The 17603-nt window shown below is 43.1% G+C and overlaps 1 protein-coding gene across 4 annotated transcripts in view; it reads right to left on the reverse strand.

Moving 5' to 3' along the window:
- LOC138735794 (protein phosphatase 1 regulatory inhibitor subunit 16B-like) overlaps positions 1–17603 on the reverse strand; it is a 139100-nt gene that overhangs the window by 101723 nt on the left and 19774 nt on the right. For 2 of the 4 annotated variants that reach the window (XM_069884225.1, XM_069884222.1), the window contains exons 1-2: positions 12497–13043; positions 5087–5506 (exon numbers count right to left, since the gene is read on the reverse strand). In XM_069884225.1, the coding sequence (XP_069740326.1) occupies positions 5087–5351 (265 nt within the window). In that variant the 5' untranslated portion in view covers positions 5352–5506; positions 12497–13043. Of the gene's footprint in view, positions 1–5086; positions 5507–12496; positions 13044–17603 lie in introns of those variants that run through there. The other 2 variants (XM_069884223.1, XM_069884224.1) reach the window with 1 other exon arrangement.

Raw genomic sequence — 17603 nt, forward strand, 5'->3', positions numbered from 1 at the left:
GAGAGTCAGTCGGCAATATGTGGTACAGTTAGTGCATGCTGTTACAGTACCAGCAACCGGGCTTCGAATCCAGCACAGTCTGAAAGGAGTTTGTACGTTCTCCCCATGTCTGCGTGGGTTTCCTCTGAGTGGTCTGGTTTTTCAAAAATGTATTGGGGTTGTAGGTCAGTTGGGTGTAATTGGGCGGTGCAGGCTCATGGGCCAAAAGGAACTGTTACCGTGCTGTACGTCTAAAATAAAAACTTTTAAAAAGAAAAATGGCCACATTTTCTCAAAAAATTCAGCTAACAGTTTGTGAATAACCAAATGTGTTCTAATTCCACACAATACATCCTACCTATTGCTGTACTTCTTGATAAGAAGGTACATTCAGATACCTACAGACAGTGCCGAGACCAATTTTGAGCTTGCATTTTCCCACTAACTGCTCTGCTCTATTGATACAGGTCATAGTTATTGTTCAAAACAGACACTTCATGAGGCATCCCATGGAACAGGTTTTTGTCTTCTGCATTTTCATGGGCAACTTGAAGCACCGACACAGAAACCTTAGGAGATGCAGCTACTTGAAAATGAAACGTTAAAAGCTCTTCAGTCGGTCACCCACAACAGACTATGGAACATATAACACCTCATTACATGACCCACAAATATGAATTATCACCCAAAGTAATTATCTAGCATGGGGACCCAACACAATAATGGAGTCATGAAGAAAACCACGTCAGCGCCTTTACTTCCTCAGGAGTTTCCAGAGGTTTGGTATAACATTGGAAACCCTGGAAAATTTCTACAGATGTATGGTGTTGACCGGCTAATAAAGTTTATTCTCTCTTTATGGAATATAAATGTTTTATTGTGATTCTTTTAAAACCTCTTGCTTCAAAGAGTGGGCTGAAAGATGGCAGATGGCGTTTACTTCTGAGAAATGGGAGGTGCCTCATTTTGGAAGGATTAATCAAAACAGGACATACAAAATAAATGGGAGGGCATTGAGGAAAGCAGTGGAGCAGAAAGATCTAGGAATAACGGTTCTTCATTCCCTGAAGGTAGAATCTCGTGTGGATAAGGTGGTGATGAAGGCTTTTGGTATGCTGGCCTTTATAAATCAAAGCAAAGAATACAGGAGTTGGGAGGTGATGCTGAGACTGTTCAAGGCATTGGTGAGGCCAAATTTGGAATACTGTGTGCAGTTCTGGTCATCGGATTATAGGAAGGATATCAACAAGGTAGAGAGAGTGCAGAGAAGATTTACGAAAATATTACCGAGGTTTCAGAATCTAGATTACAAAGAAATATTGAGCAGATTAGGTCTTTATTGCTTGGAACGTAAAAGGTTGAAGGGCAATTTGATAGAGATATTTAAGATTATGAGGGGGATAGATAGAGTTGATGTGGATAGGCTTTTTTTCCTTGAGGGTAGGAGAGATTGAAACAAGAGGCAAAAGTTTAGAAGTTACATGAGGGGGAACTTCTTCACTCAGAGAGTGGTGGCTGTATGGAATGAGCTTCCAGAAGTAGTAGTGGCAGGATCCATTTTGTCATTTAAGGAAAAATTGGATAGGTATATGGATGGGAGAGGAATGGAGGGTTATGGCAAGGTGCAGGTAGGTGGTACTAGAGGAGAGTACTTGGTTTAGTACAGACAGCCTGTTTCCATTCTGTAATTGTTATTTGGATATATGTAGGTTTCTTTCTCTCAGCTCTCCCCTAAACATTCTCCCTTAACAAAGGCCTGGATGATTATTTGTATTGCTAATACAAATGACTGGTGACGACTATTGATTTTTCGTAAAAGGCCAGGAAGCATGTTTCACCAGTGAAGGTTAGCAATTGTCTTATTTGATTAAAGGAGACATTTTTTTAATGAGATCAGGTCTAAAATGGTTAACATGTGGTCTGCCTTTTTTAAGATAATGAACATTTAACGTGATCACCAGATACCCTGATGGCCAGAGAGTCTTATGGGTGAAGATCATTGGTTATTTTGCATAAAAAGTCATTATGTTAAGTCAAGCAAAATGTAAATTGTAAAGGTTAAAAAAAATGGTTGTCACGTACCCTGAAGTTACAAATACTGCTGTACATTGGAGGCAAGACAGACTCCATTGGAGCAGGACTAGCTGCTTGGCATTGTTGTCTTGTTACAACAGCGTGCTCAGGCTTTGCAAAGCAATAAAGATGTTTGACCTGATTTATGGAGGTCGTGGAAATTTGTTTTGTGTCCGAAGCGGGGACTTTCACAGAGCTGCATCATGGTATGGGGACACCAATACCCTATGAGTGCAAAATCTTGCAAAAGGTAGTGGACACAACCCAGGATATCACAGTAAAAACCCTCCCCACTATTGAGAACATCTACAGTGAGCAGCAGCAAACATCAAGGATTGACATCACCCAGGACATGCTCTGCTCTTGCTGCTGCCATCAGGAAAGAGGTATAGGTGCCACAAGGCTCGCACCACCAGGTTCAGGAACAGCCGCTCCCCCTCCACCATCAGACTCAATCAGGGACTCATTTAAGGACTCTTACTTTTGCACTTTATTGTTTTTTTTCTTTATTTGTTTATATTTGTATGTTGAGTACATGTTTTTTTTTGCACTGTCACTAAGTGGTAATTCTACCTGCAGGAAAAAGAATCTCAGTATGTAATATCATATATGTACTCTAACAATAAATCTGAAATATGTGTGGAGTTATACATTGGCAACAACCATTAAAAGCAACATAAAGCGGCTGACATGTCTTTAACTGACATTGTAGTCCTTGATTTAAAGGACCATATGTGAAACACAAAAGCCTGCAGTTTAACCTATAAATTGGATATTCTCCCACCCCCACCCCTTTCCCAGCTCTGTATTTGCTTAAAACTGATTCTGTCCCTATTTTAAGTCAGTTCTGCCATAAGGTCATCCTCTTGAAACATCCTCTCTCCAAGTCTTCTATCTAATCAGCCACGCATTTCCACCACTTTCTGCTTATGTCCCTTTGGGATTCCAGACACAAAAATGCTGCCATTTTAACTGTCTTCTTTCTAATCTAGTGGTCCTCCGAAAGAATCACGGGCTGGGTCCAGGGGCACCCAGGTCTCTCAGGTTGGATTAAGATTGAATTTATGGCATGAGGGAATCCAAAGTCACAGATTCCCACCAGAACACACAATGTACAGCAGGTTCCATCAGGGTCCTCATTCTGATGGCAAGAGGCCAACAACAGTGGGTTTAAGAAGTCATCTCAGGAGAATATCAGAAAGAACAGAATGCCAATAGAGCAACGGTATAGAATACAAAGATTTTCAAAGAGGGAAATAGCTTCAGGATATTTAAGCACTTCTGGATGGGATAATTTTATGAAATGTAATGTTAGCCAGTCTCATAAAAAGATTACAACCCAAGAGTAAGGAAACTTCAATACAGTTGTATTGGCTTCAGGAATATCTACCAAGCACAATTTTTCCTCACCTAAGGAGGTATATTCCTAAGAGGCAATGGTTCTTCTTGGGAGAACAAGAGAGGCTGGTACAACCAGGAAAAGCACAATGGTCACTGCATGGCTACCGGAGGCAGGACAGTTACTGCAGCCACACTCTTACAGTGGATCGCAATGGAGCAAGTGCTTGCCTCAGATCCCCATCCACCTGCTGATGACCCAAAGGCTCTCGGAAGGGCAGGATGCCACTGTAAATGGATCTGATTTTCCTGTTACATTAAAAGGCATGAAACCAAGTTTGAACTCCAGAATGTTGCAGGAGAGAATTATGATTTTTTTTTGTGGTGCCTAGATGACATGTGAAACTAAGAATATTTCAGGGAATGTGACAATAAATTAAAGGACGATAATGAAGGTTACCTTATGGATGTAGAAATAAAATAAGAACTATTCTGCAAGAGTTTGAAGTTCTGAGAGGGTACCTCCTCTGGTTGGAGGTCCAGGAGCAAGGAGACTCCATCTTAAGATAAAGAGTCAGGGATTTACAATTGCAATGTGGTGATCTTTGGAATTCTCTCTCCGAAAGGATGTGACTCATAGAGCCAAAGAGTCATATAGCACAGAGCAGTCCTTTCGGCCCAACGTCCATGCCAACCTTGTTGATAATCCTATAAGCCTGCATTTGGACCATATCTTTCTAACCCCTGCCTATGCACCTATCTTTTAAACATTGTAATTGTACCCACTTCAAAAGCTTTCTCTTGGCAGCCCATTCCAGATAAGGACCACCTTCCAAATGAAAATGTTGCCTCTCAAGACTCTCTCTCCCCTCTTTCACCTCAATTCGATGCCCTCTAGTTCTAATTTCATCTAGTCTTTATTCATGCTACTAATGATTTTATAAGCTCTCTGTCATGTCACACCTCAGCCTCATATGGTTGAGAGCAGCCATTTTATTTTGGTGATGGCCCCGTTAGGACTCTTCTCAAAGTTTACGGGCCCCCTTCCCTGTGAAGCAGTCAAGTTTAGTTGGTTTCTCTCCTACTGACTACATAAAAAAAGATTTAATTTATGATTTTAGTCCATGCCCCCCCACCCCTAAATTTGCTCTGGTCCCCAACGGGGGCCGTGGATCCCCTGTTGAGAATTTCTGCTCCAGAGAATAAAGACCCAGCCTTTACAACCTCTCATTATAACTCAAGCCCTCCAGACCTGGCAGCATCCTAATGAATCTCATCCAACTTATTGATATTCTTCCTATAACTAGGCGACCAGGGCACGACACAGTAAGTGTGATCCCACCAATGCCTTATGCACCTTTATCACAAGGTTTCACTTCTGTGCTCAATATTTTGCCCAATGAAATCCCTTCTTCACCACCCTGTCTGTCTGAGTGTCCACTGAATCTGCTGCCTTGGAAAACATCCAAAAGCACTAAAAATCAAGAAGTGTGGAGACTAGGCAAGTGTGGAGAGGTCAGCCACCATCTTGATGAACCAGAACTAAGCAAGTGTGGAGAGGTCAACCACCATCTTGATGAACCAGAATATTATTCCTCACACTGTGGATCATCCCAGATCCTGCAGTCCCCAATTTTAATAGAAGTGAAAAAGATCATCAGGAAATAGTATATGAGCAATTGACAATTCACCCTACCTTCTTCCAGGTCATTGCGGGAGGAAGCTTCCAGAAGAGTAATGCTGGGAGTGAAAGTGACCCTCTTCTGATTCCCCACCCCTTTCTTTTTGTCAGTTTTCCTCTTTTTGTTCTGCATCTCTTTCTCGTACTGCGCCCATTTCTTCAGCTGTTGGGTCCGCCGCTTCTTTGCGGCTCTCAAGCGATCTGGCGTGGGCATTCTTTCCATGAACGGGATTTCCACAAGGAGTTCCATATGGCTTGACATGGCCAAGTAAAGGATCATCAAATCAGGAATGACGGGAGGTTGGTGAGGGAGGAAGAACCCATGGATGTCTATTCAGTTGCCCAACTCTGCTGCTGATGTAGGATGACTTGTGGCCACTCTTCAATGCAGGGGAAAGCACTGGAGATCAGCCAGATCCTGGCCATTGGCTTTTCCTAAATTGTGAAAATCAAAACAATGGAGCATTAGGCCATTTGATGCTGGACACACAGATCATGTGAGGCTGCGATGGCTGGCCTGGATATCATTGCAATGACAAGCCCAGAGTCACTGATTAAAGGTCCAGACAAGCAAGGTACTGACTACAGGTGTGCAGAGATCTCCTGAATACTGAGCCTAGGTCTGCACAGACATTGAGCACAGGGATGCACAGACGCAGACATTGAGCACAGATCCAACACTCAGCGACCACAGATCAGCTCAGACACTGAAGAAAGGTCTGCACAGACACAGATGCAGAACACAGACCCACACTGACACTGACCACAGGTCCACACAGGCACAAACACTGAGCACAGGTCCACACAGGCACAAACACTGAGCACAGGTCCACACAGGTACCGACCACAGGTTCACACAGACACAAACTCTGACCACAGGTTCGCACAGACACTGACCCCAGGTCTGCACAGGCAGAAACAGTGAGCACAGGTCCACACAGGTACCGACCACAGGTCTGCACAGACACTGAGCACAGGTCCACATAGGTGCATACAGGTCCATGCAGCCAGTGTCTGAGCTCAGAAACGATTCACATCTTCAAACCAAAAGGGAGAAACTTAATAACTTTCATGGAAAAACTTCCCTTGGAGTGGACATTTCAGGAATGAGTGGATCACACTGAACATAGGGGACAGGAGTCACAAAGGGAGTCTGTCGACTATGACTGTTATTACAGGGCAACCTTACCATATATATTCATTTGGTAACTGATGTTGCAGAAAGAAATATACATTGATGCTCTGGCCATTATTTAACACTCACCAGATCAGACAAGCATTATCTAATTTGGGGAAACTAGCTCTTGCATTTCTTAGTGGAGTAGTTAGCACAGTGCTATTACAACAGGTTCAAGTCTGGTACTGCCTGTAAGGACTTTATATGTTCTCCCCATGTCTGTGTGGGTTTCCTTCAGGTGCTCTGGTTTCCTCCCACGATCTAAAAACATTTATAGGTTATTTGGTCACATGGGTGTGGGCCAGAAAGGCCTGTTACTACGCTGCATGTCTAAATTAAATTAAAATTACATTGGAACATTAGATCAAAATCAAAATCATCTCTTAGAACTAAACGTTACTTAAAAGGAAGATGCACCTGTTCCCTTCTTAACCAACAACCAGCACCATATTGAAAGAAAGACTATTCGGTGAGGACAGCATGAGACAAAAGACATTCTAAAACTGCAGCATTTGAATTGTGGATTTTAAAACTGGAGTCTTGTTGTCTACAAAGTACAGGCTACAGAATATGACACAAACATTCTGTGAGCCATTAAGTCAACTTCTGCACTCAAATTTTTAGTAACAGAAATACTTAGCAGGTCAGACAGCATCTGTGAAGAGAAGAGCAAAATACAAAACATTATTTGGGGAAAATTTAAGCAAATTGATGGTAAACAAAAAATCTGTTGATGCAGTTTTACTTCCTATGGTTTCTGCGTGTCCTGTTGAGTTTCTCCAACATTTTTGTATATTGAATCAAATTGATCACCAGATTGGAACAGATGGGCATATGAGGATCTACATAGAAAGGGTGGGCTGAAGGGTCCGTTTTGGTGCTGTACAACTTTAATCTTCAAAGACATGAGCAATCCTTTGGTTTATCTCCAGCAAGAGGTTGAATAGTGTACAATTTATAAGCTTCTTTTCCAGATAGTTGGACTTATTTTCATTTTGCATGCCCAGCTCGCCAAGTAAACATCTCTCATGCCAGACAGGACGATACAAAACCTGGAAGTGCACTAAATACTGAGGAGAATAACTGTGGACTTCAAGAGGACTTGGCTGGTTAATGGAACAGGCAGGCAAGAGGCAGAAGAAATTTAATGCAGACTCACCCAAAGTGGCAGAAGAATGTGGAGAAACTGTAGAGTCAAAATGGTAGTTTTAAAGAGAACATTGGGTATCCATGTGCATTCATCTTTGACGACAGCAGCACAGGGTAATAAAGTTTATAGGATCCTGTGCTTTGTAAACAGAGGCATAAAGTATAACCTGAAGAACTCTCTGTTGAAAATTCAGATGGGCGGCGCAGTTAGCAAAGTGGTTAGTGCAATGCTATTACAGCACCAGTGATGTGGGTTTTTAACCCAATGCTGTCTATAAGGAGTTTGTATGTTCTCCCCGTGTCTGCATGGGATTTCCCTGGCTGCTCCAGTTTCCTCGCGCCCTTCAAAACCTACCGAGGTCATGGAATAATTGGGTGTATTTTGGCAGCATGGGATCACGGGCCAGAAGGACCTGTTACTGCACTATACATCTAAATTAAATTAAATTAAAACTCTGGCAAGGCCACCACAGGAATTTTGAGCCAATTCACATCAGCACACTTTCAGTAGCAGGTGATGATCCTAAAGAGGGTGAAGCTGACAGTAGAAACTTTTCTTAGACTGAGTGGTGGTTCTTCTTAGAACAAAGATTGAAGGAGATGGAATAGACCTCTACAGGATTGTATAAGCTAAATAGAAAAAGCAACTGCTCCCATTGGCAGAAGCATTTAGTACCAGTAAAAAAATAAATGCATAAGGGCTGCAGATTTATTTGCGGATTTCAGAAAGGAACTTCTGGGTAAAAAAAAATTGCAAGTCTATGGGAAGCAAAAACAGATTAGTAAGACCAAATGAACAACTCAAAATGAGGGATCAAAGACAGAATGGATCCTGCAGCCTTTTTCTGTGTTGTAATAACTGCATTAAGGTGGCACCATGAAAAGCTTTGTTGTACATACTATCCAGCAAGTCAACCCATACATAGGTAAGTACAGTAAATAAAACACAGTGCAGTGTGCAGAGTTAGAGAGGGAGATCAGATGGAACAGTGGAAGTGTTGGAGCAGAGGGAAAGGAGAGTTGGAGCAGCTGTAGTCTATGAGGAGATCTGATAGGAGCAGCTCGCCCAGTGACGTCTTGATCCAGCATTTTGTTGCATATCTCGATGCAGCAGTGATGTTGTAGCAGTTAGCGAGACACTATTACAGAGCCACATTGACCACCGCCAGTGGGCTGATAACGCCTCAAACCGTGCATCTTGGCGCCTCACAGTTTGGCGGGCAGCAGCCTCCTTTGAAGAAGACCGCAGAGCCCACCTCACTGACAAAAGGCAAAGGAGGAAAAACCCAACACCCAACCCCAACCAACCAATTTTCCCTTGCAACCGCTGCAATCGTGTCTGCCTGTCCCGCATCGGACTGGTCAGCCACAAACGAGCCTGCAGCTGACGTGGACTTTTTACCCCCTCCATAAATCTTCGTCCGCGAAGCCAAGCCAAAGAAAAGAAAGATTACAGAGCCACTGAATGGGGTTCGAATCTGGCGCTGTCTGTAAGGAGTTTGTACGTTCTCCCCGTGACCTGCATGGGTTTTTCTCGTGTGCTCCGGTTCCTCCCATCCTCAAAAAAAATATAGGATTTTAGGGTAATTGGGTGTAACTGGGCAACATGGGTTTCAATGGCTGGAACCAGCTTCTACTGTGTTGCAAATAAATATATTAAAAAACACAATATCTGATTGCTGCCAATCTTTCTCAGGAAACTATTTCCACAACCCTAACATCTTGGCAGCATGCCTGCTGGAGAAATCAACTTCCAACTCATCTTCATCCTTCACTTCAGTTAAAAACACCTTCATAGCATTACAAGATCACAAGATATAGAAGCAGAAGTAGGCTAATTAGTCCATCGTATCTGCCGAGAATTGAACATAGCCAGGTCCATCACAGACTTTGACCATTGAAGACAGCTACGTGAGGCCTCGCCTCAAGAAGGCAGCCAACATCATAAAGGATCCCCATCACCCTGGTCACGACCTCTTCTCACTGCTGCCTTCGGGCATAAACTACAGAAGTCTGAAAACCAGCACCTCTTGGTTCAAGAATAGTTTCTTTCCAACAGCCATCAGACTTTTGAACCTCTCCTTGGTACACTAATTATGGCCTTTTTTTGCAAGAAGATTATTCTGAATAGTAATCTTGATCTATTGTATTTATTGCCTCTTTTAATTTAATTCAATTTGTTTACTCTTGTACTTTTTCTTTGCAAGTACCCTAGTCAGAAGTTCTCCTCTTTAACTCCCCTCCCTCATGCCAATGGTTATCTCCCTTGACCACTCCCTCCTTCTGCCATATACCCCATTATCGCTTAGCCCCTTTCCTGCTTCTTTTCTCCTTAATATACTTGATATCTTACTTTAGTCTTGTTAAAGGGTCCTGTCCTGAAACATTGACTGATCATTTCTACGCATGGATGTTGCCTGACGCACTGAAATCCTCCCGTTTCTCATTGTTTGCATAACAACAGCACCTATGGATAATAATTTGTCCCTCATCTGGATCAGCCCATAATTGATGTCCTGACACAACCATGACAAATTTACCAACATTGCCATTCATCCCTCTGTGACGCATAATCTCAGTGTTTGACATGCACACACCTACATTTACACATTCTGCTTATTTCACACTCTATCACAGGATCTTTCTCTGTTTCACAGATTTATTTCACACCACAATGAGTCAGTAGACTAGGCAAACAATCCCAACATTAACGTCACAAAGATTTTTAGTTTAAATAATTTTGGTTAATTTTATATATTTTTCCTTATGGATTTTCTCAGTCCAATAATATACAATATATTTTGATCTATATAAATATGTGTACGTATATGCATGAATGAGTATGCATGTATGAGACTATGCATGTGTGTGTGTGTGTGTGTGTGTGTGTGTTTGTATAGACAGACACATATGTGTGCACGCACACACATGTTTGCACAGACATATGCACACACACACACACACACACACACACACACACACACACACACACACACACACACACACACACACACACACACACACACACACGTATATAGTTATGAGAAAAACCTAGATCTTATTAGACCAGCCTTTCTCAACCCTTCCTCGGCCCCCAGGACTCTGCTCAAAGTTTATGGGCCCCCTTCACTGTGAAGCAGCCAGGTTTTGGTTTCTTTCATACTTCAAAAATATTTATGTTACAAGAAGTGAAAAGAAAATAAGGCTTTGTGTAGCCCCCCATTGAGAATGGGTGAATTAGACAAGATAACGGAACTAAAGACAGTATTCACATAGATAGTTCCTTTTATAATTTCCTAGAGACTATGAAAAATTTTCTTAGGTAGATAGTCCTGATGTAAGAGATGTTTCCAAGAAAACAACTTGGCCATCAATGCTCACCACCTCTTCTAATGGACTGTAATGTCCAGCTGAGAAACAAACCATTCTCTTTCAACACTGATGGAAGTCATCTGGCCAATTGAGTCTACACTAGCTCTCAGAGTAATCCTATCACTTATTCCCCAGTATTTTCCCTCACATGGCTATCAACTCCACCCTGATTCTCCTAACACCTACCAACACCCCAGGAATTCTGCCTCCATACCTTTCATCTTTTATATTCGCCTCAGATGAGGCCTTAATCTAACATCTCTTCCTCGAGTTGCCATTTCCAGTCACACAGCATCCATTGGTACTTACAGGATATCTCATAAGTGTTCAGGTCTCTGGATTGGAATATGAGCCCCTAAATTCAGAGACACTTATGCTATGAAGTGTCCGTGACTGACAGCTTAAACACCTGACATTGCTGAGGGAACCTCGGAAGTTGACTGATGGTCTTCTTTATACTGAGCTAGCTTGGATTTATATGTTCAAATGTCTGAGGGAATCAAGTGGAGGAGAATGAGGATAAATAAATGGAAGTCCTCTATTCAATTTTTTTTAAAAATTTAGACATACTGCACATCTCACGAGCCTGTGCCACCTAATTGACCTACATTCCCGGTATATTTTGAAGGGTGGGAGGAAAATGGAGCTCACAGAAAAAAAGCCCACATAGACATAGGGAGAACTTATAGACAGCGCGGGATTCGAACCCTGGTCGCTGGCGCTGCAATAGCATTGTGCTAACCGCAACACTAATCCTCCTTCAGATTCAGATTTTCGTGCTTTATCTCATGAATTTCAAGTCTGACCACAGTACATTTTTTTGTTCCTTCGTGAATTTTACATACCTATGTATGAATGAATGAGATTATATTGTCATATACATGTGCCATGTGCAGCTACATCGACATTCTTACTTGCTGCAGCCACTCAAGCGCACAAGATGCAGCAGCTACAAATGGTATAAATTAAAATTACCACAAAAATTGGTGCCACCGTCGGACCTGCTGCAACGGCAGTGCTGCCGGGAAACACAGTGCTGCTCTGAAGAGTTCAACCACCTGGTCCTAATGCCAACAGTTCTATACACGCTTTAAACAGCCTGTTAAAGGAGCCAACAATTAAAATCCTGCAACTGCGGGTCTGTGCTCAAGATGCCAGTGCTTATGCTTGACAGGTTGCAGACTCTGGGGATCAGCAGACACAGGAATTTAGATTAAATTCTAGCAAGCACTAGAAATGGGAAGAACACTCCCCATGTGCTGCTGCCCCCCCCCACTCCACCCACCACCCACCACCCACCACCCATTGAGAAGGAGAAGCAGAGCTGGACCGGCAGGATGACAACCAGGTCTGCTGCCCAGCAAGGGGCTCAGCAATTTCAGACGGTCAACGACTTGGGGTTGAGAGACACACACATAGGCTGCAGGCTGCTGGTGACTGGTTCATGCGAGCCAGGTTTCGGTATTGGAAACAGGATTCATGAGGGAGCTTAGTGCAAGATGGGACCCCAACGAGCCCCGGGCACTGAAGACTTCCTCAACATGCCCTTGAGGCAGGCAAAATAAAATTTCAGGTAATATTACATTTTCTGTATTATTACATGACAATAAAGGAATCTTGAAATCTTGAAAAAAGTCATGAGACTGAAATTCTTGTGGGCCCTAATCCCATTTCTTTTGAGGCTTTTGGTATTTCTAAAAATCCAGAACAGTCACTTTGTAATTTACCTGATTCCTTCAAGGTTGATATTTCACCCAACAACAAATGGTGAATCCATCCATTTGAACTATCTGCATGGGTCCACTGGTCAGAAATTGCCGAACCCTGTTATTAAAATAGAATATTCCGAGTAAATTAATTAGCTGCTGAGGTGGTGATTAGAGGGAGTGGTTGTTGTTCATCAATTGTGCCCAGGATCAATGACATCTTGTCATTAGCATTGCAAAGGTGGTTGATTAATTGAACCTGGACCTCATCGTTTCTTTCATGTAAGTGGCAGAGACGTAGGGATGGTGTAGCATCAGTGGTTATTGCTACTTTTCTTCTGCTGGCACGATACACAGAATGATCCCACACTCACTTTCCAGTGGGGCATGTCAATGCTGAAACACCTCAAGGATGTCCTTTGAATCTCATTTTTTGTTCTCCACTTGATCAAGTGATAGAATTGGGGGTTGGCGGGGCTTACAGATGTAGCGCGTCGAATAACTCAAAGACTTGTTGACTCAAACCAAGGCTTTTATTAACAAAAAACTGGAGTGTAGTACATCGAGGTCGACCAGTCCAGACTGACCTGGGTCTGGCTAGGAGCAGCCCTTTATGACCTGCCAGTGGGCGTGGCTAAAGCTTTCAGCCAATCACTGCTACTATATGTAAATACGTACATTGGTGATAGTATCCCATAAATGATGCAGCCAATGGCCAAGGCGGCTGTTTCTATGCTGTTTGATTATGTACCTAGGATCTCTCCAGAATTTCCATTCATTCTACATTCGATATTTCTTTCAAATTTTAAAATTTAGACATACAGCATGGTAACAGGCCATTGAGTCCGTGCCACCCAATTAACACCCAATTAATCTACACTTGCTGGTACGTTTTGAACAGTGGGAAGAAGCCAGAGCCCCCAGGGAAAACCCACCTAGATACGGGGAGAATGTATAAACTCCCCTTGGACAGCATGGTATACGAACCCCCATCCCGGTCACTGGCATTGTAAAGGCGTTGCGCTAACTGCTACATCAACCGTGTCCCCCTAATCCTAGGATAGTCAATCTGTGGATTACCATTCCTGAGAATTGCTGATTTCTCCATAGGTCGAGAAACATGCACTATCTCCATATCATATCGCTCAGCTTGCTATAATTCCTTCACTTCATTGAATTTTCACCCTAATACTATACATATTTAATCTATAGATACTATCATGTAATAAAACAGAAATATAATATAATATCACACAAAACTGCCTTTAGTCTGCCATAAGGCAGACAAAGATTTGCCATTATGATTGCCTGGCGTCCCTTCCAATCAGAGAAAATGAAGGAAAAGACAGTCTGCTCTGTCTTCACCCAGTGCAGTGAATGGGGGGGACCCTGTATACTGTTTGAAGTTTTATATTTATATACATATGTGATGTTGTATTTTCAGTTTCATTCCCTTTTCTTCATTGTACTTTGTATTTGTTATAAAAACCAATAAAAAAAATTGAAAAAAGGCAAAAGAGAGTCTGCCCAGAGCCACCAAGCATCTGTGGATTCACCTCCTGCACACCCCCAGCCTTCGCTTTCCAGTTCAGTTCAAGTCATTGGGCAACCTGAACCCAGATCCAAATCTACAACACAATAAGGAAGCCTTCAGCATCCAGGGCCCTTCAGAAACCCTCCTTGCATTCAGCATCCTCTCAAATCCTGGTTTTGATGCCTACTTGTCATGAGCCAGTCTCCAGCAATCCGCAGCATGGTGTGAATCCTTTGACCTCAAGTTGCCATCACCCCGTAGCCTGTGTGAGTTCTTCACCAACAAATCACCTACAGCATACCACGTGTGTGTGTGTGTGTGTGTGTGTGTGTGTGTGTGTGTGTGTGTGTGTGTGTGTGTGTATGTGTGTGTGTGTGTGTGTGTGTGTCCTTCAGCTTCAGTGCCCCTCACTGGTTGCCACTGTGGTCACCGTCCTTAGGGTTGTCTCTTCTGCGTTTCCTTATCAAAGTGGGGTGGGGGGTGGCGTGTTCTCCCCGTTACTGATACCCTGTGTCAGTCCACTGCTCTCAGGAGTCTGCAACCTCCCGTGGCAGCTGTCGAATGCAGGTACTGCCATCGTGGACCCAGACCCCACAGTCACAGGATTTTAAAATAAAATACCATTGGCTGCTTAAGCAAACTGTTTGAAGCCTATTCCGAACTGTTGAAGGTAGGGCAGTAGGACCCTGTGGGGGTGTGCTGTATCTCTGCTCCCCATCCTCCCAGGGTCTGCAACAGTGGCAATGGTGCCATGACAGCAGCTCCAGCAGGGGCGCCATTGTTCTTAAACTGGTGGAACATATTGCGTTTCCAGTCATATATAAATACCAAGAAATGTATTTACATTACTATTATTGCAGGCTTAAAAAATACTTTAAAAACAGAAGGGAGAACTTACATAAAGTCATATGTTCATAAATCAGATTATTCATAACTCAGAATAGCCGCCTTTGTTTAATTTTCATCCATATTTACAGCAATCAGCACAGCAAAGCAAAGATCTTACCAGGTGGCGCTGAAAGCTGTCTGCTAGATGAAGTGATTGCACTGGAACAAATTGCATTTAAATTTCCCAACCATACTCAGAGAACTTTCATTTGATTGAAAGGCACTTAAAATGCAGGCTGAGGTTTGCAGCCAGTCATAATGCTGCCCTTTAGCTTGACTTATGCAAGTCATTAAAAATTTTAAGAGCTAGGAGAGGAGAGAAAGAAACGGTTTCCAATCTATGACGAGTTAAATTATGGGAAAAGATGCAAAAGATGCTGAGTAAGGGAAGAATTTACATTCAGATGAGGGTGAGAGTTTATCACCATACACCATGGGTTCTCAACCTTTTTCTTTCCACTCACATCCCACTTTAAGCCATCCCTATGCCATCGATGCTCTGTGATTAGTAAGGGATGGCTTAAGGTGGGATGTGGGCGGGAAGAGAAGGTGGAGAATCCCTGCTCTAGACCCAATTGTTACTGAAATATTTTGCTTGAGAAAAATTGCCACGGGACCATTTCCTTTGGAGTTCTGAAACCGTGCACATAACGAGTCAATGAGGTACGATTAAAACAGAGGGTTTCAAATGTTTTCTTTCCACCCACATATAGGGAATACTAAAAGTGGTATGTGAGTGGAAAGAAAAGGGTTGAAAACCACTTCCATATACATACAATTGTGCACCAAAATTCTTTCTTGCTGAATGAGGGCTCGATCTTGTGTTTTAAGAATAAATTGGATAGATACATGGATGTGAGAGGTCTGGAGGGTTATGGAATGGGAGCAGGTCAGTGGGACTAATGAAATGATGGTCAGCATAGACTAGAAGGGCCAAATGGCCTATTTTCCTGTGCTGTAGCATTCTATAGTTCTATGCTGCCACCACACAGGTATCCAAGATGCCCCAATCACTATAATATAAATTAAATGGCCACAATATGCCGAGAGAGGAAAAGAGACACCAAATATGAAAAGATAAATAGCTAAATAGTCACAGTTGCAGTTAGTGCAAGAAAAAAAACTGATGCTTCAATTGTGTATTCAGGTCTTTTGGTGATCCCGGAGTCGTTTATGGTTAGGGTGGTACGGGAAGGATGAAAAGTTGGATAAAAATTACTCTTGAACCTGGAGATGCTGGTCTTCAGTAGCTTGTTCCCTAAAGTAGCAGCAAGAAGAAGTTGTGACCAGGGTGATGAGGGGTGAGGGTGGAATCCTTTATGATGTTGGCTGCCTTCTTTCATAAGATGGGAGGATGATAATGAGATCTGAAAGACTATAGTCTAGAGCATCCATTCTCAACCTTCTCAATCATCTGTTTCGGTGAGCTGATTCGGACAGCCATTCTCAACCAGTTTTTGGCTATGTCCCCCTTAGGATTCTGTTCAAAGTTTCAGGAGACCCTTCCCTGTGAACCAGTGAAGTTTAGTCACTTTCTTCCGTGCTTCTTTCCTACCGAATACATAAAAATATTTTTTTTAATTATGATTTCAGTCCGCAGCCCTCCTTAAATGTCCTGTGGCATCCCAGGGGTGGGCACATGGCCATCTTTGACAATGGTTGGTCAAGAGGCAGAGTGGAAAGTTTATTAGTTGCAATTTACACTGAAGCCAACAATTTATAGGAGTGGTTAAACAAAAGAAGTTGAAGGAGCTGGGAGTCGGATAAGTGCATGGATTAGCATTTCATTAGAAGATTAGGAGATGTGGGGGGGCTGGTAGTCATGGTGGGGAGCTGGCTGATGGAGGACCTCCGTTTTCTTCAGGCTGACTTCCAGGCCAAACATTTTGGCAGTTTCCGCAAAACAGGACGTCAAGCGCTGAAGAGCTGGCTCTGAATGGGCAACTAAAGCGGCATCGTCTGCAAAGAGTAGTTCACGGACAAGTTGCTCTTGTGTCTTGGTGTGAGCTTGCAGGCGCCTCAGATTGAAGAGACTGCCATCTGTGCGGTACCGGATGTAAACAGCTTCTTCATTGTTGGGGTCTTTCATGGCTTGTTTCAGCATTATGCTGAAGAAGATTGAAAAGAGGGTTGGTGCGAGAATGCAGCCTTGCTTCACGCCATTGTTAATGGAGAAGGGTTCAACCAGTTTACCTATCTCGGCTGCCCCATTTCATCGGATGCAAGGATCGACAACGAGATAGACAACAGACTCGCCAAGGCAAATAGCGCCTTTGGAAGACTACACAAAAGAGTCTGGAAAAACAACCAACTGAAAAGCCTCACAAAGATTAGCGTATACAGAGCCGTTGTCATACCCACACTCCTGCTCGGCTCCGAATCATGGGTCCTTTACCGGCATCACCTACGGCTCCTAGAATGCTTCCACCAGCATTGTCTCCGCTCCATCCTCAACATTCATTGGAGCGACTTCATCTCCAACATCGAAGTACTCGAGATGGCAGAGGCCGACAGCATCGAATCCACGCTGCTGAAGATCAAACTGCGCTGGGTAGGTCACGTCTCCAGAATGGAGGACCATCGCCTTCCCAAGATCGTGTTGTATGGCGAGCTCTCCACTGGCTACCGAGACAGAGGTGCACCAAAGAAGAGGTACAAGGACTGCCTAAAGAAATCTCTTGGTGCCTGCCACATTGACCACCACCA

This window comes from Narcine bancroftii, chromosome 6 (genome assembly GCF_036971445.1).
Source record: "Narcine bancroftii isolate sNarBan1 chromosome 6, sNarBan1.hap1, whole genome shotgun sequence".
NCBI classification, from domain to species: domain Eukaryota; kingdom Metazoa; phylum Chordata; class Chondrichthyes; order Torpediniformes; family Narcinidae; genus Narcine; species Narcine bancroftii.